Consider the following 25,959-nt stretch of genomic DNA (forward strand, 5'->3'; position numbering starts at 1 on the left):
TCAATTTTCACTCTTCTCTTCATCAGCTCCTATACCCAATCCGTCAGCAACTCCTACGGGTTCTCTCTTCCAAATATCTCCAAACTTTGAAGCCAGCCTGTGGAGCAGCCAGCCTTGGGTCAGCTCCCGGTTTCCCAGTAAAGCCCCTCTGCCGACGTGGGGTTGTGGGTGAAGGAAAGGGTAGAGATTACTGCCAGGCCCCCAAAGCAGGGAATTCAGGACGCGGCGGGTGGGGGGGGGGGGGAGGGGGAGGGGGGGCGGGAGGGGGAGGGGGCGTGGCGCTCAAAACACCCAAACTCCCTGCTGGGGTCCAAGAGAGCATTTTTAAGGCAGGTGAGGGCCTGGAGTCCCAGCGTATGGGATGTTCCTGCACAACTCTGATTGGTTGATGCTGAGGTTAACAGCGCCCAGTGTCAGGGGTTAAGGTTCTGATAGGTCTGTGGGCCACATGCGCATGGTCATCAGGTAGTTAATTTCTTCCATTTGGTGGGTGGTGGCTTGAGCATCTGCCAAACAACTCAGAAAGCGGGCAGATACTATTATCTACCGTACTTGAGAGAGGAGCTAAAGCAGAGGATTTAGGAGAGGCGTCTGGCCGGGGTTGTTGCTGTTCAGTCGCTCAGTCTTTGGAAGCCCATAGACTGCAGCACGCCAGGCTTCCCTGTCCTTCACCATCTCCTGGAGCTTGCTCAAATTCATGTCCATGGAGTTGGTGATGCCATCCAACCATCTTGTCCTATGTTGTCCCCTTCTCCTCCTTCAGTCTTTCCCACCATCAGAGTCTTTTCTCATGAGTCAGTTCTTCACATCAGGTGGTCAATGTATTGGAGCTTCAGCTTCAGCATCAGTCCTTCCAATGAATATTCAGGACTGATTTCCTTTTTTAGGATTGACTGGTTTGATCTCCTTGCTGTCCAAGGGACTCTCAAGAGTCTTCTCAAACATCACAGTTGAAAAACATCAGTTCTTCAGCGCTCAGCCTTCTTTATGGTCCAACTCTCACATCCATACATGACTACTGGAAAAATCATAGCTTTGACTATACGGACCTTTGTTGACAAAGTTTTGTCTTTGCTTTTTAATATGGTGTCTAGCTTAGTCATAGCTTTTCTTCCAAGGAGTAAGTGTCTTTTAATTTCATGGCTGCAATCACCATCTGCAGTGATTTTGGAGCCCAAGAAAATAAAGTCTGTCACTGTTTCCATTGTTTCACCATCTATTTGCCATGAAATGATGGGACCAGATGCCATGATCTTAGTGTTTTGAATGTTGAGTTTTAAGCCAGCTTTTTCACTCTCTTTCACTTTCATAAAGAGGCTCTTCAGTTCCTCTTTGCTTTTTGCCATAAGGGTAGTATCATCTGCATATTTAAGGTTATTGATATTTCTCCTGCAGTATTGATTCCAGCTTGTGCTTCATCCAGTTCAGCATTTTGCATGATGTACTCTGCATGTAAGTTAAATAAACAGGGTGAAAACATACAGCCTTGTTGTACTCCTTTCCCAATTTTGAACCAGTCCATTGTCGCATGTTCGTTTCTAACTGTTGCTTCTTGATCTGCATACAGGTTTCTCAGGAGACAGATAAGGTGGTCTGGTATTCCCATCTCTTTACGAATTTTGCAGAGTTGTGATCCACACAGTCAAAGGCTTTAGTGTAGTCAATGAAGCAGAAGAAGATGCTTTTCTGGAATTCTCTTGCTTTTTCTATGATCCAACGGATGTTGGCAATTTAATCTCTGGTTCCTCTCTGCCTTTTCTAAATCAGGCTTGAACATCTGGAAGTTCTTGGTTCATGTACTGTTGAAGCCTAGCTTGGAGAATTTTGAGCATTACTTTGCTAGCATGTGAAATGATTGCAATTGTTCAGTAGTAGGTACTTCACAGAGGAGCTAAAGCAGAGGATTTGGGAGAGGGGTCTGGCCCTGGAAGACCCAATAAGGTCCTGGAGGGGAACACACCCACCACCTCCACTGACGCCCCCTCCTCCAAGCCTCCACTACCTCTCTCAGCCTCCCCACAGTCCACCCACTTTCCTGCTACACAGACTGGTCTCCAGCAGGGGGACCTGTAAACCCAGTAGTAAGATCATGACCCTCTTCAGCCAAAGCTCCAAAGGCTCCCATCTCACTTGGGGTAAAACCCCAAACCCCCTCGGGGGCTCAGCAGCCCCACAGGACCTGGCACCCCTCTCACCTCTGTCATCCCAGCTCCTTTAGCCTCAGCGTCTGTTCCGCAGCCACGCTGCCTCGTCCTCAAGCTGGGCATGTTCTTGCCTCAGATCTTTGGCATTTGCTGTTCTCTGGAGCCCTTTTCAGGCTTCCCAGGTGGTGCTAGTGGTAAAGAACCCATCTGTTGATGCAGGAGACTTGAGAAACACAACTTCAATCCCTGGGTCAGGAAGATCTCCTGGAGGAGGGCATGGCAACCCACTCCACTATTCTCGCCTGGAGAATCCCATGGACCGAGGAGCCTGGTGGGTTACAGTCCATGAGGTTGCACAGAGTTGGACACAACTGAGGTGCCTGAGCAGGCAGGAGCCCTTTTCTCCCAGAGTGGTCCCCAGTCACTCCCTCTCCTCCTTCAAGTCTGTTCAGGTTACCTTCCTGACCACCCTCTTGAATGTGGCAGCCTCCCATCCCCACCACCCTCCTCTGCCTGGTCTTTCTCTTCTCACTACCATATAATTGATTAATTTTGTTGTATGTCTTTCTCCACCCAGTATAACATAAGTCCCCAAGAAGGCAGACATTTTTCTCTGTTGACTGCTATATCCCCAGCTTCTAGAGCTGTACCTAGCCTGTAGGAAACATACATCAGATGTTTGTTGAATGACTGAGTGGATGAAATGAGCAGCTGCATTTGGTAGCACTTTGTAATCTGCTCAGCCCTAAGCTAATCTAATGGAAGCAGGATCTGCAGGGAGCCAGGAAAACACATCATGTCTCACTTTTATGAACAATTTTCATTTTCCAATGAAAATTATACAAACTTAGGACAAGAATTTCAAAAGTAATGAGAGAGTATGCGGTGGAAAGGGAATCCTGAGACCACCAATCCCATTTCTCAGAGGAGAACGTCATTGGCGGTTTCCTATGAATTCCTCCTGATTAAACTATGAATTACCCACATATGGAGTGACAGAGCAGACACAATTATCATTTTTTTAAATCCAAGGACACAAAGAGAAGGCAAAGAAATCTTAGGCTACCTCTGGCCTCTGATGGGCTCAGTGCCTAAGGTAAGACCATGGGGAAAACGTGTGCACAGCTGTGCACCAGTGCTCCCAGCACCTTCTCACATGGTCACACACGCACCCTTAGGAGGCGGGCCCCAGCGGCCAGCAGCCTTGAGGGCACCCTCCTCACCCTCAGTCACACTGTCCTGCGGTTCTCGCCTCCCAGGAGGAGCACATGCATATTGCGACACAGAGCATCTTGCTTCTGCCTCTGTGTCCTCAAGAAAAGAAGCCAGCCTCCATCTCCTTAGGGCCCACACTTCCGAGGGGTCTGGCATCCCTGTTCCACCTCAGGCTGAAGGAGAAAGAGGAGAGGGATGTTTTGTCTGTTTCTCCAAATGGGAAACAAGGTCCTGCGATTGATTCTTTGCCCACAGCTGAGGTGGTCAGGATGCAGAGCCAGCCATGGCTGGCAGCTCAGATCCTCGGCTCAGTGCAGAGGCCTGAGTTGGAGGGATGGGGCACTAAGTGATGGGAGGGGGAGCCAGGGTGGTGTGCAGGTCAGTGTATCCAACTTATGTCCTAGTATCAGGAACAGAAGATGACCCAGTGCATGACTGCAGTTAGATGAAATGTCTGGAAAGGGCGTATTTAGAGAAACAGAAAGCAGATCATGGAGGGCTGGGCTGGGAGTGGGAGTTGGCTGCAGGGAGAATTGAACAGAATTACCCCAGTAATTGATAAATCAAATGGAAAAAAAAAAAATAGTAAGGATATAGAACATTTGAAAACTAAAACTATAACAAATGGCTTGCTCAGTTCAGTTCAGTTCAGTCACTCAGTCGTGTCCGACTCTTTGCGACCCCATGGACTGCAGCACGCCAGGCCTCCCTGTCCTCCCTGTCGCCAACTCCCAGAGCTTACTCAAACTCATATCCATCAAGTCAGTGATGCCATCGAACCATCTCATCCTCTGTCGTCCCATTCTCCTCCCGCCTTCAAGCTTTCCCAGCATCAGGGTCTTTTCAAATGAGTCGTTTCTTTGCATCAGGTGGCCAGAGTATTGGAGTTTCAGCTTCAGCATCAGTCCTTCCAATGAATATTCAGGACTGATTTCCTTTAGGATGGACTGGTTGGATCTTGCTTGCTAACAAGTATCAATTATTGGGGTAATTTTGTTAAACCCTCCCTTTGACAGTGAATTTAAAAAATTTTTCCTATAATTTTAACTATTTTTACTTTGTATTCTGAGACTAGTAGATGAATACAAGTTCTGAGTGGTATCCTTTTTTGTCCTTATAAAGTGACTCACTTTATAAAATTCTTTTGGACTCATATATTTTTATACCTTTTGTTCAACCTTTCTGTATTCCAAATGCATCTTTAGTAAGCAGCTTATATTTACATTTTTAAAAAGCTGATGGTCTGTTAATTAATGAACTTCATCCATTCTTATTTTTTGTGATTACTTACAGGTTTGGAAGTTTTTCCTATTATCTTCTTTTGTCCTTTATATTTAGTATACTCCCCCGCCACCGCTTCTTTTGTTTTTTATGCTTTCTCTTAAGTGGATTATTTTTTAAATATTTCAGTAACTGAAGAAGGCTTGTAGCGTCTTCCTGCATTGCATTTTCTTTGTTTTTATAATTTCATTAATTTATATATTTTTGGCTGTGCTGGGTCTTTATTGCTTCTCGGGCTTCCCTCTAGTTGCAGCAATCAGGGGCTATTCTCCAGTTGTGGTGCTCAGACTTCTGGTTGCTGTGGCTTCTGTTATGGAGCATGGGCTCTAGGTGAGCAGGCTTCAGTAGTCATGGCGCATGGGCTCAGTAGTTGCAGCTCCCAGGTTCTAGAGCACGGCTCAATAGTTGCTGTGCATGGGCTTAATTGCTCCTCTGCATGTGGGATCTTCCCAGATCAAGGATCAAATCCATGTCTCCTGCAGATCCTTCATACCTGAGCCACCAGAGAAGCCCGTTAAGTGAACTTTTAAAGTTGAGAGATAATTGACATGTCACATTTTGTTAGTTTCAGGTATATAATGATATGATACACCTGTGTATTTTGAAATGATCACCACAATAAGTTTAGTTCATGCCCGTTACCACACATAATAACAAATTTATTTATTGTGTTGAGAGCTTTTAAGATCTATCCTGTTCAGTTCAGTTCAGTCGCTCAGTCGTGTCCAACTCTTTGTGACCCCATGGACTGCAGCATGCCAGGCTTCTCTGTCTATCACCAACTCTCGGAGCTTGCTCAAACTCGTGTCCATCGAATCAGTAATGCCATCCAATCACCTCATCCTCTGTCGTCTCCTCCTCCTCCTGCCTTTAGTTTTTCCCAGCATCAGGGTCTTTTCCAATGAGTCAGTTCTTCGCATCAGGAGGCCAAAGTATTGGAGTTTCAGTTTCAGCATTAATCCTTCCAATGAATATTCAGGACTGATTCCCTTTAGGATTGACTGGTTTGATCTTGCAGTCCAAGGGACTCTCAAGAGTCTTCTCCAACACCACAGTTCAAATGCATCAGTTCTTCAGCGCTCAGCTTTCTGAGTCCAACTCTCATATCCATACATGACTGCTGGAAAAACCATAGCTTTGACTATATGGACCTTTGTCAGCAAAATAATGTCCAACTTTAGCAAATTTCAAGTATATAATACAGTTTGTTAACAAGAGTCACCATTACCAGGACTTAGTCATCTTATTACTGAAGTTTCTACCTTTTAACCACCTCAACTCACTTCACCCACCACCACACCCCACTTCTGAAAGTGAAAGTGAAGTTGCTGAGTCGTGTCTGACTCTGCGATCCTTTGGACTGTGGCCCACCAGGCTCCTCCGTCCATGGGATTTTCCAGGCAAGCATACTGAAGTGGGTTGCCATTTCCTTCTCCAGGAGATCTTCCAGACCCAAGGATCAAACTCAGGTCTCCCGAATTGCAGGCAGACTCTTTACGGTTCGAGCCATCAGGGAATCCCCCCACTTCTGGTAACTACAAATCTTTTCTCCGTATCTGTGATGTCATTTTTTTTTTCCAGATTTCACATATAAGTGATATGATACAGTATTTGTGCTTTTCTGTCTTAGTTCACTTAGTTTAATGCCTTCAAATTCCATCCATGTTGCTGGGACTGGCTGGATTTCTTTTTCCATAGTTGAATAATATTCCATTGTAAACACACACACACAAAATCTTTACCAACAGTTCACAAGGGTTCCCTCTTCTTCATATCCTCACCAAGACTTGTTATTTCTTGTCTTTTAATTAATTAGTTTTTGGTCTGTACTGCACGTCCTGTCCAGGGACTGATCCCAGGTCCATGGCAGTGAAAGTTCAGAGTTCTAACCACTGACCGCCAGGGAACTCCCTCTTGTCTTTTTGATAACACTCATCTGACAAGTGTGAGGTAGCATCTCATTGTGGTTTTGATTTACATTTCCGTGAGTTGGCGGCAATCAGGGGCTACTCTCTAGTTGCTGTGCTTGGGCTTCTGGTTGCCGTGGCTTTTCCTGTCGCAGAGCATGGGCTCTAGGTGAGCAGGCTTCAAGAGCTGCGGCACATGGGCTCAGCAATTGCAGCTCCCAGGTTCTAGAGCACAGATTCAATAGTTGCTGTGCACAGGCTTAATTGCTCCTCGACATGTTAGACACCTTTTCATACATGTTGGCCATTTACATGTCTTCTTTGGAAAAATGTCTATTCAAATCCTCTGCCCACTTTTAAAAAATATTTTCAATTCAATTCAATTAAGTAATTAATTCGCTGCACTGGGTCTTCATTACTGTACACGGGCTTTCTTTAGTTGCGGGGCACTGGGGCTATTCTTCCTTGCAGGACAGGGGCTCCTTGCTGTGGCTTCTTTTGTTGCAGAGCACAGGCTCTAGGGCACTTGGGCATAGTAGTTGTGGCACATGGGTTTAGCTGTCCCGCAGCATGTGGAATCTTCTGGGACCAGGGATCGAACCTGTGTACCCTGCATTGGCCGGTGGATTTTTAACCACTGGACCACCAGGAAAGTCTCCTCTACCCATTTTTAAATTGGACTTTTAAAAGTTGTATGAATTCTGTGTATTTTTTAGATATTAGCCCCCCATCAGATATATAATTTGCAATATTTTCTCTCACTTTGTAGACTGCCTTTTCATCTTGTTGATGGTTTCCTTTGCAGTATGTTCAAAAGTGAAAGTGTTAGCTGCTCAGTTGTGTCTGACTCTTTGCAACCCCATGGACTTCTGTAGCCCAGCAGGCTCTTCTGTTCATGGTATTCTCCAGGCAAGAATACTGCAGTGGGTAGCCATTTCCTTCTCCAGGGGCTCTTCCTGACCCAGGGATCAAACCCTGGTCTCTCGCATTGCAGGCAAATTCTTTACCATCTGACCCATCAGTGAAGCAAGCCAAAAAAACCTGAGGGGATACATAAAACAACGATGTGAACATTGGCCACCAGGCAGCCTAGGACAGTGATTCCTGAGACGGAAACAAGCCAGGTGGAGGACTGCCTGCAAGGTTTCTAGGGACTGAACAAAGCTCAACAATATTTACTGAAGCGCAAAAATATCCAGGACCCCACAAGGTAAAATTAGCAATATTTGGCACCCCAAAAAATTATGGAATGAAAAGGATCAGAAAAATATGACCTATGGTGCAGAGAAACATCAACTGAAATGGATTCATAAATTTATCAGATAATAAATTCATACACAAGTACATTAAAAGAGTTATTATAACTATTCTATATGTTTAAGAAGTTAGAAGGAAAATTAAACATGGGGAAAAAATTTAAAAGGCCCAGATGGAACTTCTAGAGATATAAACTACAGTTAAAAAAATACATTGGATGGGATTCAAACCAGATTAGATGCCGCAGAAGCACAGATTAAGAAACTTGAGTAAATAATGATGGAAGCTATCCAAAATGAAACACAGTGAGAAAAAAGACTGAGAAAAAGTGAACAAAGCATCAGTGAGCTGCAGGACAACTTCAAGCAGCCTAGTAGACAGGGTATTGCAGTCCCTGAAGGAAAGAAAAGAGCAGAAAAAATATTTGATGGCCAAAAATTTTCCAAACTTGATGAAAACTATAAATCCATATTTACAAGAAGCTCAACAAACTCCAAGTGCAAGAAACTACACCAAGGTACATCATCAAATAGCTTAAAACCAGTGATCAAGAGAAACTTGTACAAGTAGCCAGGGTAGAAAACATTACACACAGAACAGCAAAGATAAGGACAGCTGCAGATCTTTTATCAGAAGCAGTGCAAGCTAGAAGACAGCACAGCAACACTTCTAAAATACTAATAAAGCTCGGACTTCCCTGGTGGCCCAGTGATTAAGACTTCACACCCCCACTGCAGGGGCCACAGGTTCGATCCCTGGGCAGGGAACTAAGATCTTACATGCAGTGCAGCAAAAAAAAAAAAAAAAACATTTATAAAAAATTTAAAAACCTTAAAAAGAAAAAAATGTCAACCTAGAGTTCTAACCTAATACTCTGATCAAACTGTGTCTTATTTCTGCTTAAAATTCTTCAGTGATTTCTTCTCAAAAGGTCTGGGTCTCCTGGACACTGAGTCTGGGACAGGGATGCTCATGCAGCAGGCTTATGGGAAGTGCTCTGAGATCAACATCTGAGGAGGGGTGAAGGAAGAAGAACTGGACAAAGGAGACGCTGAGCTTTGATGCAGCCTCAGCAGATGCCTTGCCTCATCCTATGGGGGGTTTATAAATGGGATGTCCCTTCAGAGCTGCCCTGAGGTGGGGTGACGGGGCCAGGCCTTTGTACTCACAGCTCTATCATTGACTGGCTATGGGATGTCCCCCAGAAGGGCACGTGATCTTGGGCATGGCAACTCTCTTGGTCAAGGGCAGTTCTAAAGAGGGAGTGAGCTGTGAGAGATGGTCTTCAGCATCCCAGGCAGCCAGGGAAGTGAGTCCCTGGATTCTGAAGGGGGATCTGGATGGCTCATCACATTATCCAGCTTTCAAAAACTAAATGTAGAGGAAGCAATCTCCTTAGCCCAGCACACAAAGCCCTTCATTCATGACCTGGCACAAGGTCACCCCCAGCTCACCACATACTGTCTTCTCAGCCTGGAAGTCCCTCCCACCCTTTGCCCTGGCCCCATTCATCAATTGAAAAATTCCTACATATTCTTCAAATTACAGTTGAGTGCATCTCCTCCAAGAAGCCTCCTATGACTACTCTTGCAGATTCAGTGACCCTTCTTCCCAGCATGGAGGTTAGGAGCACAGACCCTGTGACCAGGGTTTGAATTTCAGCTCTGCCACTTGTTAGCTATGTGTGTGTAACTTAAGGCAAATTACTCCACCTCTCCGCATCTTAGTTTCCTCATCTATAAAATGGGCATAATGACACAGACCTAGAGAACACAGGTGGGAAAGGATGAACTGGGAGGTTGAAATTGACACATATACACCATTGACACTATGTATAAAATAATTAACTCGTGAGAACCTACTGTACAACACAGGAAATTCTACTCAGTGCTCTGTGGTGACCTAAGTGGGAAGGAAATCCAGAAAAGAGACCATATGTGTGTATATTAAGCTGATTCACTTTGCTATACAGAAGAAACTAACACATTATAAAGCAACTATACTCCAATAAAAAGTAATTTAAGGACTGCCCTAATGATCCTGTGGTGAAGAATCCTCCTGCCAATGTAGGGGACACTGGTTCAATCCCTAGTCAGGGAAGATTCCACATGCTAGGGAGCAACTAAATTCATGTGCCACAATTACTGAAGCCTGCTTGCTTTCGAGCCCATGCTCTGCAAACAAGAGAAGCCAGCAGTGAGAAGCCGGCATATCGCAACTAGAGAGTAGCCCCTGCTTGCTGCAACTAGAAAAAGCCCATGTAGCAACAAAGACCCAACACAGCCAAATTAATTAATTAAAGCTAATATGTAAAATAACATGGATATAACAATAGTATGCTACCTCAAAGGGTTGTTATGAAGGTTAAATGAATTAACACGTGAAAATTCAGGACAGTGTCTGGCACGAGTAAATCGTTACTGTTATTATTGTTGTCATCACGATTGTTGAAATTAGTGTGCATTTGTTGAGGACAAGAGGGATGGAAGGAAGAGAACTGAGAGAAACAAAATGCAAAGTATGTTCAGGGAATGTTGAGTAATCCAATATGTCCAGAAGGGTATTAATAGCTCCTCTGGGCTCATATTGAGAAGAATGTTTTATGTCACGGTAAGGAGTGTTCATCCCATTTGGTGAGAAAAACAAAGAGAGTTTGTCAACAGATAGGAGAAAGGGCCAAAGAAAGAAAGGTTCAGGCTGAGCCTGGGTAGGGAGGTGAGAGTTATAGTGAGGGATGGTGTTAGAAGAAAAGGGGAGGGGACTTATGAGAGAATGGGTACAGGTGAAGGGGAATGAATTTAGAGGAAAGGAATATGAATGTATGGAAGGTGTTGTGGGAGAATCAGTTGAGGCTGATGGAAACAAGTGAGGAGTGATAGGGACACTCTGGGAGTGGAGAAGATAAAGGGTGATGGAGACAGGTGAGGTTTGTGGGGACAGGTAAGGAGTGACAGGGCACTACTGGGGGATGGAGGTCAAGTGAATGCCAGAGACCAGTGAGAAGAACCTTAGGAGCCGGAGCAGTTCGATCCGACAGAGAGTCGTAGAGTCGAAGTAGTGGAGAAAGGAGCAGAGTGGTATGTGATGTCAGAGCAAGGACGATGATGTAAGAGCCCGGGGCGGTGAGGAGGTGATGTCAGGGCTGGTGCTGATGCTGGCGGCGCAGTGCATTGTGGGCAGCTCCCCGCTCTGCTGCTGTCGCCGCTGTCGCCTGAGAAGGATCGGGGCCGGGCCGGACCGGGCCGGGATGGTCCCGGTCGGGAGGCCGCCGCCACCGCCGCCCGAGGGAGCGGGCCACCCAGCGCCGCACTGAGCCGCCCCCGTCCCCGCTCCGCCCCGGCCCCGGGGGATGCGCCGCCCCGAGCCGCTGCCTCCGCCGCCGCAGCCGCAGCCGCAGCGGGCACAGAGCAGGTGAGGCGAGGCGAGGCCAGGCGGGGCGGGGCGCGGCCGGCGGGCCGGGCGGGGGTCGGGGAGGGGGTTCCTTCTAGGGACCCATCGGGCCTCGGCCTGGCTCAGCTCCCAGTGCAGCCTTCTCCAGCTCCCCCTCCCTGTGCCGGCTCTGTCTCTGTCTCCACCCGAGCTGGGACGCTGGCCTACACAGCCTGGGCCGCATCCCGAGGCCTGGAACGGCGCCCCACCGCCCGCACTTACCCACACTCTCCAGCCTGTCCTCCCGGGGTGCTGCTCCCCGCCGCTGCGCCAGTCCCGGTCCCTGTGGCTTCACTCTCCTGGCATCCCTGACAGTCCTCTCCGCTGTCTCCATAACCCCTCTCCCTTGTCCTCAGTCCCTCCATTCCTCCCAGCAGCCTCCTTACCTACTTCCTCACCCCTCAACTGTGCCCAGGAGCACCTCTCCTGGTGCTCTCCCCTCCTCACCTGTCATGCTTCTCCTTCACCTGTCTCTATCCGATGTACCCCCTCCTTTGATCCTGTCTCCCCTTGTCCCTTCCGTTACCCTCTGCCCCCTTCCACACCTCTCTTCACCTGTTCCCATTACTCCTCACTGCTCTCCCACACTTTTCTTTACCTGGGCTCCCACATTCCTATACACACCTGGCTTACACCTTGCACAGGTGCACATCAACACCTATATGTGCATATGCCATGATGAGCTCCCAACCACCTGGGTACACCCCCCACCACACACACACACACATCATTGGTCCCACTCTCTCATACACACACAGTCGCTGACAGATACTCATAAAACCTCCTCCACAAGCCCGCTCTCACAACACACTTATGCCTCTACACACCAAAGGGTCCTGAGCGGGCGATCATGGGGCAGGCAAGTTCCTTATGTTGTGTCATCCCACCTTAGCCTGGGCTGAGTGCAGTTCTCTGAGGCAGAGCAGGGAGGCTGACGGGCAGGGAGAGGCAGGGAACCCTCATTTATCCACTTGCCTCCACTCCACCTTTCCCCACTTCACCTGTTCCTTCTTTGCTTGCCCATCTATAGAATGGGATCAGGACTCACATCGTCCTCTTCAGTCTGTAGAATCCACCATCACAGGACTTGGAGGGCCCACCAGAGGTCACCCTGCTTAATTCCTTAAGGCTCCCTTCCTCCTGGTTCAATTGCTTCTTCAATCTTGTCCTCTACCTGTCTCCTCCACCTTTATTCCAGATTGCCCCATCCCTCCCCCTCCTGCCATTGCCCCCATTGCCCTCTGAATACCTGATGCCCCATTTGCCACTTGGCAGAAGGAAGGCAGAAGCCTATTTGATATCCCCACAGTCCTGACACTCTGAAGTTGCGTGGATTGGAGGAAACAGTCAGCTGAGTCATTTGGCAGAAAAAGAGTGGCAATGTTCCTCCCGCTGTAGATCCCTCATGGCACACCATGACCTGTTGAAGGTGGTTTCCCCGCCTTCACTATCCCACGCTGCCTGGATGGCCAGACACAGGAGCCCTGGGCAATGAGTCCATCCCAAGTAAACTGAGACTCATGGAGTTCCTGCCCCATCCATAGGTATTCTAGGCACTTTCCTCCTCTCCACATCCCCCACCATTCCCAGCCTGAGGAACTTCCTTCCATCTGTGACTGTCCAGGGTCACTGGGAGGGCAGAGCCATGTGCTTATAAAAAGTGTAGAGGGAAAGAAGAGAGGAAAAGATCCATTCCTGTACTGGGTTGGCAGAGATCTCAAAAAGCCATCTCTTTTGGCCCCTGTCTACACAGAGGCACCTCACCCACTGGCAGACACAAAAGCACATATAAGCACACATGGATACAGATGTACACAAAGACACATAGACACACACACACAGAAGGACACACAAAGACATAAACACGCTCACACAGAAGGTACACACACAGACACACGCATGCACACCAGTGACATTTCCCTGGGTAACACTGGCGGGCTTTCCCAGCCCTCACACTCCTCCTGATAACCAACTTCTACCTATCCAAAGGTAACAAGAGCTGTGTTCCTTCCTGAGCTGATACAGAAAAGCGTGGGCAGAGGCTCTCTCGTCCACTGTCCATCCAGACCCCCTGCCGCCCAGCATTTCTCCTGCCTTCTCTTAGACTGCTTCCACTTCCCCACTCTCCTCACTTCCCCCCCAGTTTAGCTCCCTCTCTCCCTCTGAGTGACCACAGGGCTGCCTTACCTCTAAAACCCACATCTTGAATCCATCGCCTGATGTCCACCCCATCGCTCACATCCTTGCTTCTCACCCCCCGTGGCCATGGCCGTGGTTTGGGCTCAGCTCTGAGAGTGGTGGCAGCCTCCTCACTCAGCACCATCCTCAAGGGCTGTTGGGTAGCACCTCATTTTCAGATGATCACTTCTCCCACGGTCGATTAGAGCGCCCTGTCATTGTGGGGTGGGTCTTCCCTGGGTCATCAAGTCTCCCCTTTCAATGAGCCTCAGATGCACAGTTTCCCGGGCACTGCGTGGCATGGAAAATGTCTGGGTGTGGGGATCACAGACCGGATCCCCATGCTGGTCCTTCTTGGCCCCGGTCTCCCTGCTTAAGCACCCATCCGTCTTGTGTCCTCCTCAGTTAGCAAGTCTTCCCCACATTCGTCAGCATCTGTCTCTGGGAAACGCTTTCCCTACAGCCTATTCACACACCATTTTCCTCTCCTTTTTCCAACGCATGTGTCCCCATTGCTGGCTTTCACATCTCCAGTTTACAGTTTGCATCTCTTTCCCCTTGAACGGCATTTGTGGATTTCTACCTGGGTTTTTACACAATGCTTCCCCCAGTGACCCCTGGAGCATCTACCCAGTGGGCCAGGGAAGGATGCCAGCCAGGAGAACGGAAGTCGCCTCTTCCATATCTGCAAGTGGGTCCCGGGTCCTAGCCCGCCTCCCTCACAGTCCCTCCCCACTCCCCAGGTAGATGGCCCCCTCAGGGCAGGCCCTGCGGACACCCCTCCCTCCGGCTGGCGAATGCAGTGCCTAGCGGCCGCTCTTAAGGACGAAACCAACATGAGTGGGGGAGGGGAGCAGGCCGACATCCTGCCGGCCAACTACGTGGTCAAGGATCGCTGGAAGGTGGTGAGTGAGTGACCCGGCGAGACAGCGGGAGGGGAGCGGGGAGGATGGAAAGGGAGGGCTTGGAGTCCTGTTAAAACAGGTGCCTGCGGCGGCCCTACCCTAAGAGGGAGGTGCCCCTAAGCTCATTTGCACAGGGCTTGCAGGTAGTTCTTTTGCCTACACTTGTGGACCATCGCTTTCTCCCGGTGCCCCCTCTCCAACCCCGCCGTCTCTCACCCCTTTCCCCGCTAGGTCATGTTGGTTGAAACAACTCTTGGTTGGATGTCGGAGCGGGAGCTGCAGAGCTCAGGGAGGGGAGGAGGGCGGGGGTGGGGGAGGGGGCTCTTTTTCTGTTGGACCTTGGAGAAGGGCAGCGAGTGAGCCCCTCCTCTTCCGCAGAGGACAGAAAAGCCTGGGTTCGGGGAAAGAGGCCCTGCAGGCGGCTCCCACCGCATCCGCACTCCATCTTCTCCATCCACCCTCCTCCCCTCACGGCTTTCTGCGGCAGGTGCAACATGCCGAGACTCCATCTCCCAGCGTGCCTTGCTCCTCCAGCCCAGGCCTTCAGGCTGCTCGGCCTGCTGGGAATTGTAGTCCGAGACTCCTCAGGGCTTTGGGCCTCGGATGGGAGGGAGAGGCGTGAGGGTCGAGGCAAAGGCAGTGCAGTGTATGCTGAACGAGACCTACTGTAGAAATACTGATTTGTTGGTGGTGGTGGTAACGCGGGAATCTTAGTTCCCCAACGAGGGATCGAACCTTGGTCCCGGGCAGTGGAAGCACAGTCCTAACCACTGGACAGACGGTGGGGGCTCAACTCACCAGAGGTGCACGGTTCAAAGGAGAGTGGGGCGGCCCGATTGCCCTGCAGGTTACCATGGCAACAACCACCCCGTGGGCTGGTTTGCCAGTGGCCCAGGGAGAGGGGCAAAAGCCACAACCATTTGTTAGAGATGTCCCTGGGACTGGGAGCAGGGGGCGAGAAAGGAGCTGGAGAAGCCAGAGAGCAAGGGAATGGGCTGTCTGTGTCCCAGACGGGGCTTCTCGAGAGGCAAAGGGAAAGAGAAATCAGGAGAGGAGGATCCAGGGCAGAAATCAAAGGAATGAGGGTCTGGCAAAGTGAGGAGTGTTCCTCCAAGGCCCCACCCCCACCAGGTCCTGCTCAGGGCAGTTTCTGGCAGATTGGGGGCAGGAGGACTTTTGCACTGAAGAGGTGAGAAAAAGAGGGTGTTCACCAGCATAATGAGTTTGGGTTAGAACTTTCCTGTGCTTTTTGAGGGAGGGGGTGGGAGATGAGTGGGGAGAGAAGTGGTGGAGGTCAGGTCCGGGGACAGGGAGCAAGCCCTTAGTCTTTGCCAGGGTGAACTCTCTTTCCCCTCACTCTCTCCCTGGATCCTGGAGAAATAGAGGGTGGGGTGCCAGATGCACCCCCGTCAGCCAGTGTCCACAAGGGCCAGGAGTGAGGCACAGCTCAGGAACCAAGAACAAGCCGCCCAGATGGTCTATGCCAGGAGAAAAGGAGGGTCCGTGGCACTAGATGGAGTATTTAAAAATGACAGCTTTCTTCTTGAGGGGTGCCTCTCAGAATCAGAATAAACAACTATAATAACAATAAAAACTTAGCATTTATTTTGAGCATGTACTGTGGCCAGGCAATGTGTAAAGTCCCTTACATGCCTGACCTCAACAACCTATGGGATAAATACCATTATTATTCCCATTTCACAGGTATGGAAACTGAGACACAAAGATGAGCTAACTTGCCAGGTTCCCATGACTGGCTGGTGAAACCAGGTCTATCTGATTGCTGGTGCAACAGTCACAGAGCTCTGCCATTCATTTCCCAAGAATTAGCCTCTCCAAGAATCAAGATCACAGAGCCAAGGGAGAATTGTGACCTATTGTAGTCCCACTCATTTTACAGAAGGAGAAAAGCAGAAACTCATCCTGGGTCACCCAGAGCTGGCCCAAGAAAACAGCTTTCCTTTTTCCTAAGTGAATGCTGGTCCTACTGTGTCCTATTGTATCGAGGTCCTTCAGCAGTGGAGGGGCTCCTGAAAAAATGTAGGAGGGAAGGAACAGGGTCTAGTTATGAGGATGTTCCTGTTACTGGGCGTGGGCAAAGCTGTTCTGTGACTTTTGTGGGGCTTGAGCAGTCAGTTTTGCCTCCACTGGCCTCTTCAAAAATAATAAAGTACTAAAAATTGCAATTGTGTGATTGCACTGCTATAATAAGGAATAAATTAATATTATATAATAAAAATTTTATCTAAAAGTTTATTTATTCCCTTCTGACTTTAAAAGAAATTAGAACATTTTCATGGCCTTCTAAAAGTATTATTAGGGAACTAGCCTCTGTGCCCGGTGTACTTTTCTGCCCCCAGAGGTTCTGTAATGGGTGGGTAGGGGTGAGTAGGTAACTAAGAGAGGAGAAACACTGTTTGGAAGTGGAGGTGGTAGAGAAATACCCTTTGGTGTCCTGGGAAATTCGGGAGTAGATGTCAGAAATGTCTTGGGTGCCCCAAGCCCTCCTTACCATCTCTAGCAAGGATTTTGGAACCTGGCAAATCTGGGCTTGAATCTCAGCACTCATACTGTTAATGCCAGTATGGTCAACAGTTCCTACAAAATTGCAGTTAAGAGCATGGGTTCTGCATTAGATTGCCTGTGCTAAGTCACTTCAGACGTGTCTAACTCTTAGTGATCCTATGGACTGTAGCCCGCCAGGCTCCTCTGTTCATGGGATTCTCCAGGCAAGAATACTGGAGTGGGTTGCCATGTCCTCCTCCATGGGACCTTCCCGACCCAGGGATCAAACCCGGGTCTCTTGGCACTGGCAAGCGAGTTCCTTACCATTGCCTGGATTTAAATGAAACCTGGCTTTGCTACTTACTAGCAGTGTGAACTGGGGCAAGGTACTTAAATCTCTGCGCCTTAGTTTTCCTTTTGTGCAAAATGACAACTCCTGTGAGTTGTCGAGAGCCTCTGGGGATGAGCTGAGATGAAATCTGTGAGTCTGGAGCAGACAGAACCGAAGGGTGGTGGTTGTACCCTCTCCCTTGCCCTTTTCTCCATATTGCCACAAAGAAAACCATAAAGGTATCTAGAAGATACTAGAATCTCCCCTGAGTTTAATGTTCCCCAAAAGAAGACCTGCCATGGGTTCCCTTGAGCCTGCCTCTGTCTCCTCCTGTTCAAAATTCTTCTAGAAGCCTGACCTTACCTTTTATCTCAAGCAGAGAGGGACCCTGGTGTCTCCCTATTCTTCCTCCACCCTCTTTCTTGGGCACAAGAACCCAACCAGCCTTCCACTTGTCTTCTCCATCTTCCAGGCATCCTCCTCTCTCTTTCTAGAGCGTTTACCACTGTGACCCGCTGGGAACTCCCAGTCCTCAGCTCTGCCCTGCCCCCTTTCCTCCGCTGTTCCTATGTTTCAACCACCATTAAACATTTATTGGGCGTGTGAGTGCTGAGTAAATGCTACAGGAAGGGTTTGGAGATGCGCGAGGCTCAGAGTCAGGAAGCCCAGCTGCGGCTGGTGTGTTACAAGCCAGTTACAAGCCAACAGGACAGGAGTAAGGGCTCAGGAAGAGAGCAGGCTATTCATGATGGATGGGCTTCCTTGGGAGGTGAGAATGGAACTGTACAGCTTGCTTTCTTTCTTTTTTTTTTCCTAGTGAGGCATTTTATTTGCCCTGATTTGTTACAACCCTAGAAAAAGAATCTCAGGATTTTCCCTCCTGTGTTTTTTTGTCTTGCTTCCTCACATTTCATGATGCCAGCTGGGGCTATCAGTACAATGAAACCACGCTGACGGAGCGGGAACAGGTTATTCTGCCATTTTTCTAGATCTTTGAGTTGCTCCTCAAATCTGGGGCTGATCCCCTTACATTTGTCTAACCTACCTATGATGTTCACAACAATTTTGCCAGCTCTGTGAGCACTGATGATTTCAAGCTCACCAATGTAACCATGCTTCACCATCACAGTTAGAAACTGGATGGTGACTCTAGAGCATAGCCTGATAAGAACCTGGCATTTGCTTCTCTTTTTGTCATTGTTGATGCTCTTGAGAGCATCAGCCAGAACCTTCATGCACATTATTTTGGTGGAAAGATGGCAGAAACGTGTGTGCATCTTTCTTAAACCAAAGAAGTCCCCACTTAGAACTCAGCACCTTCTCCCCTGTCCCCCCATCTTTGCCAGCAGCACCCTCACTCTCCAAGAGCCCTGGGCCCCTGACTTGAAATGACTTTTAATCCTGTCCTCTAACTCAGCTCTGCTCATCTCCCCTGGCCAATTCTTCCTCTCTCACAGTTCTCCCCTCTGTCTTTTCTCACTCCTTGCCTGAGGATGCTGGAGGAGGGGGGCCCAGAGGGTCAGAGATCCACTGCAGTGCTCCCTGGGAACACAGATTTTTCTCCAAACTTCCATCCCCTCCATGTTCCCTGGGATAGGAGACTCACCCTGGTTTTGGGCATCTGATCTCAGGCCTCAGGAGTGACGTGGGCAGAGAACACCCTTTGTTGAGTACCCGCCCCCCACCCCACAGACACTCTCCTCGAGATGCTCTCTGCCCCTGGTGTCATCTTTCAGGAGACTGCCAACCCCAGAAAGGGCCGGCCTCCCTGGGGGACCCACCTGTAACTGCGAGGTTCTGGAAATTAGTTTTGCTTCTGGATGGAGGCTGCTCAGTCTAGGTGGGGGATGGGGGAAGTGTGGTATTTATGACCTTTAAATGGCTCACAACAGCCCATTATCTCTTCAGAACCCTGCATGGGTTTGTCTCCATGTCTCTGTGGAGTCTCAGGTCTCATAACTTCCCCCTCTGCCCACGTGACGTGTGGCCCTGTGTGTATGTTGGTGGGGGGGGGGCGGTTGCTGAGCTGTCTCTAGCACTAGGAGAGGAGATGGGAGCACTGGTGGGTGGGGGATCCTCTTCTCCAAGGACACTGAAGGATGTGAGCCAGCAGTGGGTTGGGTGGAGAGCTACTCAGCCTGATCCCCGTGCCCCCTCTTCCCCTCTCCCCTGTCTCTGTAGCTCAAAAAGATCGGGGGCGGGGGCTTTGGTGAGATCTACGAGGCCATGGACCTGCTGACCAGGGAGAATGTGGCTCTCAAGGTGGAGTCGGCCCAGCAACCCAAGCAGGTCCTCAAGATGGAGGTGGCTGTGCTCAAAAAGCTGCAAGGTATGGGTCCAGGGCAGGAGGGGAGGGGAAGGGTGATGGAGCCCAGGGCCGGTAGGTGATGGGTGAGGGGCTATGGTACCAAGAACCACGATCGGCTTAAGGTGGAGGGGGTGGTGGGAGAAGTGGCCAGGGCCCAGGGCTGGGGGACCAGGGATCAAGAGCACCCCAGGAGCCCACCTTAGGGCTGGAAGTAGGAAGAAGGAGTGGGAGTTGGGAGACCCCTGTCTGTGCCCCTCAGGGAAAGACCACGTGTGCAGGTTCATTGGCTGTGGCCGGAACGAGAAGTTCAACTACGTGGTGATGCAGCTCCAGGTGAGCCCCCACAGCCCACCCTCCCTCTCTCTCCCCCAAGAGATCTGGTGGGGACACCTGGGGTAGGATGGAGACTGTGGACTCTGGAGGAGCGGGGAGTGGGCATGAGCCTTGGCGGGGTGGCAAGGCTGGGCCAAGCGTCACGGTGGCGGTGGACTGCTGGACGGCAGCTGAACAGGGCCCCACCCGCACTGCAGGGCCGGAACCTGGCTGACCTGCGCCGCAGTCAGCCGCGGGGCACCTTCACGCTGAGCACCACGCTGCGGCTGGGCAAGCAGATCCTGGAGTCCATCGAGGCCATCCACTCCGTGGGCTTCCTGCACCGCGACATCAAGCCGGTGAGGGTGGTCCCCTCCTCCGAAGCTCCCCCCACCTTCTCCCCTTCCCTGGGCCCCCTGTTTCTTCTCCAGAGCAGGGGTTGGGGTGGGGACAGCTTCTTCTGCCTGTCCCCTCCTCCTGCTCTCCCTCTCCAGCACCGCCTCCTCCTCCCTGCTGCCTCCCAGGAGCACCTCTGCCCACCCTGGCCATGCCCATGGCCTCCCTTATCTTCTGTCCTCTTCCCTTTTCTCACCCCTGACCTGAATAGTCCTTGAACCTGGAAAGGTGAAGGGGCTGGGGAAAGATGGAGGGATCGAGGAAGAGGACCTAGGGGCTGCGGTTTGGGAAGAGATTCTAAGTAGCTAATTTTGTGACATCTTGGGTCTTGGTGTTGGGGAAAAGCCTCCGATTTAGAGTGGTGAGGAACTTGCCTGGTGGTCCAGTGGCTAAGACTCTCCACTCCCAATTCAGGGGGCCTGGGTTTGATCCCTGGGCAGGGAACTAGATTCCACATGCTGCAGCTAAGGCCCAAATAAATAAGTAACAAATTAAAAAAAAAGTGAAAACAGGCCCAGAAAGGTTGGTTGAAGGGCCCAAAGTCACACAGCAAGGACAGTGCTGGCCGCCTGGTGCCACAGAGCAGGACGGCTACACTGGGCCACGTGGTCCTGCCGGGAGTCCCGGGGATTCCGAGCCAGGCGGGCCCTGGCTGGGTCACCTCCTGCTGTGTGATCTGGGAGAAGCCCCCAGCTGGCCTTCAGTTTCCTCCCCTCTGAAATGAGGATAAGCACACCTGCCCCTCAGACGAGGGTCCGTGTCCTGCTCACACGATGTTTTTCTCTCATGTGAATGTGAGGAGGGGTGGAGGGGCCCTCACCAGAGCTGTTTGTCTCCTGAGGTGGGCCAGGTGGGCTTGGAGCCCACAGGCGGCCTCCCTCACAGCTGCTGTCTTCCCCCAGTCAAACTTTGCCATGGGCAGGCTGCCCTCTACCTACCGAAAGTGCTACATGTTGGATTTCGGGCTGGCCCGGCAGTATACCAACACCACGGGGGACGTCCGGCCTGTGAGTAGCGCCGCTCACCGGAATCCTGGCGTCCTCACCTCAGCCCCTGACCTGGGGCGCCTTCACCAGCCTTTGCTGAAGCTGCCTAGACGGGCCTGGCCTCAGTGTCACTCAGCGCTGAAGCCACGTACAGCCCGTTCCCTCTCCCCCGTGGCCTGAGTGCAGGCCATTTCCACGCCCTGTGGTCTGTCTGCCCACTCCAGTCAAGGGCAGATGAGCAGGGGAATCAAGCAGGGGCAGGAGGCAGGTTTAAGGCTGGGCTTGTGGGTCAGGCTGCTCTTGACCCACGTGATCCGGAGCGGGCGTGGGGTTGGGGGCGGAGTGGGAGGCTGGCAGGGCTAGGGTAGGCTGAGGAGGCTTGGTAAGCAGGGTTGAGATGTGGCCCTGGTCAGGGGCGGCGGGTGACATTCCTGTTGGTGTCCTCCCCTCTGCAGCCTCGGAATGTGGCCGGGTTCCGGGGGACTGTACGCTATGCCTCGGTCAATGCCCACAAGAACCGGGTGAGTGGCTGGGCCGGGACTGGGGAAGGTAAGACAGTACGGGCACAGGTCAGGGGTGGGGTGTGCGGCTGTTGGTGGGGTGGAGAGGAGCCCAAGGCAGGGGCTGGAAGCTGCCCCTCCAGAGACCCTGGAGGAGGGCTCCCCTGGTGTGTCCCCTTGACGTCACCTTCTTCCTTACTTGGAGGATCCCCTCCTCTCTGTGCCCACTACGAATCTCTGGAGGATGAGAAAACTCACACAGAACTTTTGACTGAGGGATCCTGTGTGTTGGTGGGTCAGGAGTGGAGCCATAGCTTCAGGGAGACCCTAGCTCTGCCTACAGGCACCCTGACTGGGGTCCCTCAGTGAAGGGTCAGCCCCCACTCCCAGGGAAGGACCTGAGAGCTGTGGGTGACCCCCCTCCGCACCCCCACCCCCAGGAGATGGGCCGCCACGATGACCTGTGGTCCCTTTTCTACATGCTGGTGGAGTTTGCAGTGGGTCAGCTGCCTTGGAGAAAGATCAAGGACAAGGTAAGGCCAGTACAGCTGGACCTGGGGGTGGCGAGGGCATGGAGGGCAGCCGGGGCTCCATCTCCCGGTGCCCTCCTGCCTCCAGGAGCAGGTAGGGATGATCAAGGAGAAGTATGAGCACCGAATGCTGCTGAAGCACATGCCCTCCGAGTTCCACCTCTTCCTGGACCACATTGCCAGCCTCGACTACTTCACGAAGCCCGATTACCAGGTGGGAGCCTGCCGCCCGCTCCTGCACCCCCTTCTCTGTGGGTTGCCGTCTCCAGCACCATCTCTCCTGCTGAGGCCCCACGCCCCTGCCGGCTTGGTCCTGAGCACCTCTCCTGCTCTTCCAACTGCACGAAAGAAACTGTTCTCTGCTGTTGTAAACACCAGTCGCAGCTCTGATTTATCAAGAGCTCACCCTGCTCTCAGCGCTTTTCCTCACTTAATTCATTTAAGCTTTAAAACAAGCCTTTGGTGATATTGCGTGTTCTTCATGTTATTATTCCAGCACTTAATCATTAATGAAACCAAGTGCTTTCAAGGACTTTACATCGAAACTCTGTAGGAGACCAAGTGGGATGATTGTCCCCATTTCACAGATGAGGAAACTGAGGCCTGGTAGCCTGGTGAGGAGCAGGGCAGGGCTCGGGCACACTTGCCTCCAAGTCCAGGGCTCTTTCCAAGGTGCCCTCACCACACTCCTATGGGACCTGCTGACCCTGATCAAAGAATGGGGAATACAGTGTTCTGCCAGGACCTGCTGTGTGCCAGGCATGGCCACACCCCTCGGGAACACGGATAGTGTCAGGCCCACAGTGGGCCCACAGTAAAGGGGGTCCCGCTAGCAGAGAGAACTGTCTGGAGAGAGAGCTAAGTCAAAGTGGGAACGTCTGGGGGACTGCCACCTCCTAAACCCAGAGACCCGGTTGTTGGCAGAGATCCCTTACTTGGGTAGTCAGGAGACCATGCCCCTTAGTCCTAACTGAGCCTCATGGGGTTCCCCCAGACCACACAGCTTCCAGCACACCCTGTACTGAGCCCTGTGGCTGGCTGCTAGAAATGTAGAGGCGGCAGGTAGGCCTGTGAACAGTTCAAACTGAGGCTGTGTGGGCGAGGGAATCAGGGAAAGCTTCAGATGGGAGAGAACGGTGGGCTGGGCACTGCAGGCAGACGAAGCATTCTGTGCAGAGGTATGACCCCAGGTGGCGGGTTGGGGAAACTGCTGCTGCTGCGGCGTCCGCTGCGCCGGTGGCGATGGCAGAGGAGGCTGGGGACAGGGATGAGCGGGACACATCTCCAAGGGCTTGTGTCCAGCCAGGGGGGGAGCTGAAGTCCAGACAATAATTTGCATGCTGATTTGCATATTGTGTGCATGTTTTCATTTAAAATCAATGTGCCCTTCTCCTTCCAATGCCCCCTCTTGGCCCCTCCCTGTCCTGGAAGGCCCCTGTCTTCCCCTCTGCGACCCCAGCACCTGCCCACCCCCTCCTGGCTAGCCCCCGGGGTCACCGCTCTGTCCTCCCGCCACCCCCGCCCCCTGCAGTTGATCATGTCAGTGTTTGAGAACAGCATGAAGGAGCGGGGCATTGCCGAGAACGAGGCCTTTGACTGGGAGAAGGCGGGCAATGACGCCCTCCTGTCCACGAGCACCTCCACCCCGCCCCAGCAGAACACCCGGCAGACGGCAGCCATGTTTGGGTGAGTCTCAGGAGGGGCGATGGCCCTGTCGGGGGGCAGACGACCCCTGCCCTGCGGTGTCACCTGGGAAGCCAACCCTCTCCTCCTCTTCCTACCCGGACGCCACCTGACTGTCTCTCCTGTTCTCGATGCTCAGAAGCGGGGCTCTTGAATCCCAGGAAGTCCTACCATGTCTCCACCTTCAATCTGGGGCTGCAATGGACATCCTTATTTGGAGTTCTTGACCTTTCTGGGGAGCAGGGATCCCTGAGTGAGGGTCCCCCGGGGCCCACAGTTTGGTGATCACACATGGCCAGGTCTTGAGCCCCAGCTCTGGGCCCTGTAGGGCTCAGAGAAGAAATTTAATAGCCCCTGACCTCAAAATGCTCTCAGTTGAGTGGAGGATGTTTATAATCGATGAGTCGGCGAACTCAGATCCAAGTGAAAAGCACAAAACTGAGTGGCCCAGGGAGGGGCCAGAGTGAGGAGGTCTCCCCCTGCTCCACCGTCCCAGGAGTGAGTCAGGGGACCCGCTGGGGAGACTCAGCAGGACTTGGCGGCACACGTGCTGCCAGTTCTGTGATGACATTGCTTGAGGAACTCCAAAGTGATTCTTTCTTTAGACCCATTTCCTAATCCCCAGGGCTTCCCAGGTGGTGCTAGTGGTAAAGAAACTCGCCTGCCCGCGGGTTTTATCCCTGGGTTGGGAAGATTCCCCTGGAGAAGGAAATGGCAACCCACTCCAGTATTCTTGCCTGGAGAATCCCATGGACAGAGGAGCCTGGCAGGCTACAGTCCATGGGGTCATATGGAGTCAGACATGACTGACGCGCCTTAGCAGGCATGTACGCCTAGTCTCGAGGAATCAGGACAGCAAACTGCAGTAGGGAGCTGGCAGGGCCACGAAGCAGCGAATCTCCTAAATAAACAGAGCCAGGTGGTGCTGTAGCCCGCCTCCAAGCCTCTGCCCACCGGACCCACCTGAGGGTACTGTGGTCCCAGAGCGTCTACGAACCAGAGATGGAGCTGGGCCTATGGACGCCCCCAACCTGCCGGACCTCTCCTGTGCCCCCGCCCAAGGGTGATGGGTGGTCTCCAGGGCTAGAGGAGAGGGCAGCCCCCCACCAGCCTTGCCCACGGCCCCCTCCTGGCCTCCACAGGGTGGTCAACGTGACGCCAGTGCCCGGTGACCTGCTCCGGGAGAACACCGAGGACGTGTTGCAGGGCGAGCACCTGAGCGACCAGGAGAATGCACCCCCGATCCTGCCTGGTCGGCCCCCCGAGGGACTGGGTCCCAGCCCCCACCTTGTCCCCCACCCTGGGGGTCCTGAGGCTGAAGTCTGGGAGGAGACGGATGTCAACCGGAACAAACTCCGGATCAACATTGGAAAAGTAACTGCAGCCAGGGAGGGCGACATGGGTGGCCTTCTCCCCCTGCCCCCTTGCTCCCCACCCATGGGTCCCTCTCCCCAGCCACCTGCCTGGTCGCCCTGCCTCCTTGGCCTGACGCCCTCCTGGGATCACTGGCACCCAGTGCTCAGACCTCCTGCTCCCTCCTTCGCCCTGAGAAAACCACAGCCCCACAGCCGCCCCATCAGCCCCAGCTCATGGGACTCCCCTCTCCTGCAGACCCCCGCTGTGGTGGAGGAGGAGCAGACCCGTGGTGTGGGGGTCCCCAGCTCCCCGGTGCGGGCTCCCCCAGACTCACCGACAACCCCAGTTCGTTCTCTGCGCTACCGGAGGGTCAACAGCCCTGAGTCCGAGAGGCTGTCCACGGCAGACGGGCGGGTGGAGCTGCATGACAGGAGGTGGGTCTGGAGCCAGGGGTGTGGTCCAGGGCCCCTGGTCCCCCCCCCCACCCCATCAGCTTCTCACAGCTGGTCTGGAGGAAGGGCAGTTTCCAGGCAGAGGTGGGGGACCCTGGAAGGGTTATGAGATTTACGCTTGGGACTGGGGACTCGGTTAGAATCACTGACCAGCCCTGGAGAGGGTGTGGGAGTGAAGAGGGCCCAGCTTAGGCCACGAAGGGGCGTGGGGTGGGGGTCAGGCATAGGAGGAGGTGAAGGCTGAGATGGTAGGTGGGTGTGCTTCCAGAACCTCTTTCCCTAGG

At 52.1% G+C, this 25,959-nt stretch overlaps 2 protein-coding genes across 2 annotated transcripts in view; one reads left to right on the forward strand and one right to left on the reverse strand.

Moving 5' to 3' along the window:
* The first annotated feature begins 10,318 nt into the window (after positions 1-10,318).
* The window catches only part of TTBK1 (tau tubulin kinase 1), a 42,352-nt gene continuing 26,711 nt past the window's right edge, over positions 10,319-25,959 (forward strand). Inside the window, exons 1-12 of the mRNA XM_024983980.2 lie at positions 10,319-11,215; positions 14,155-14,316; positions 19,334-19,481; positions 19,720-19,793; positions 19,991-20,131; positions 21,071-21,175; positions 21,610-21,675; positions 22,095-22,187; positions 22,273-22,398; positions 23,716-23,870; positions 25,010-25,241; positions 25,479-25,657. Coding sequence (XP_024839748.1) covers positions 14,209-14,316; positions 19,334-19,481; positions 19,720-19,793; positions 19,991-20,131; positions 21,071-21,175; positions 21,610-21,675; positions 22,095-22,187; positions 22,273-22,398; positions 23,716-23,870; positions 25,010-25,241; positions 25,479-25,657 — 1,427 coding nt within the window. The 5' untranslated portion in view covers positions 10,319-11,215; positions 14,155-14,208. The remainder of the gene's footprint in view (positions 11,216-14,154; positions 14,317-19,333; positions 19,482-19,719; positions 19,794-19,990; positions 20,132-21,070; positions 21,176-21,609; positions 21,676-22,094; positions 22,188-22,272; positions 22,399-23,715; positions 23,871-25,009; positions 25,242-25,478; positions 25,658-25,959) is intronic.
* LOC107131724 (small ribosomal subunit protein uS8-like) lies at positions 16,582-19,339 on the reverse strand. The gene has a single exon (XM_059880580.1). The coding sequence runs from the start codon at positions 18,427-18,429 to the stop codon at positions 18,004-18,006; it is 426 nt and encodes a 141-aa protein (XP_059736563.1). The 5' UTR covers positions 18,430-19,339; the 3' UTR covers positions 16,582-18,003.

The sequence above is a fragment of the Bos taurus genome, chromosome 23, assembly GCF_002263795.3.
Source record: "Bos taurus isolate L1 Dominette 01449 registration number 42190680 breed Hereford chromosome 23, ARS-UCD2.0, whole genome shotgun sequence".
In the NCBI taxonomy this organism is placed as follows: Eukaryota; Metazoa; Chordata; class Mammalia; order Artiodactyla; family Bovidae; genus Bos; species Bos taurus.

Coding starts and splice junctions, on each gene's coding strand:
- LOC107131724 (XM_059880580.1), bottom strand. CDS start 18,429: ATGCACACACGTTTCTGCCATCTTTCCACCAAAATAATGTGCATGAAG.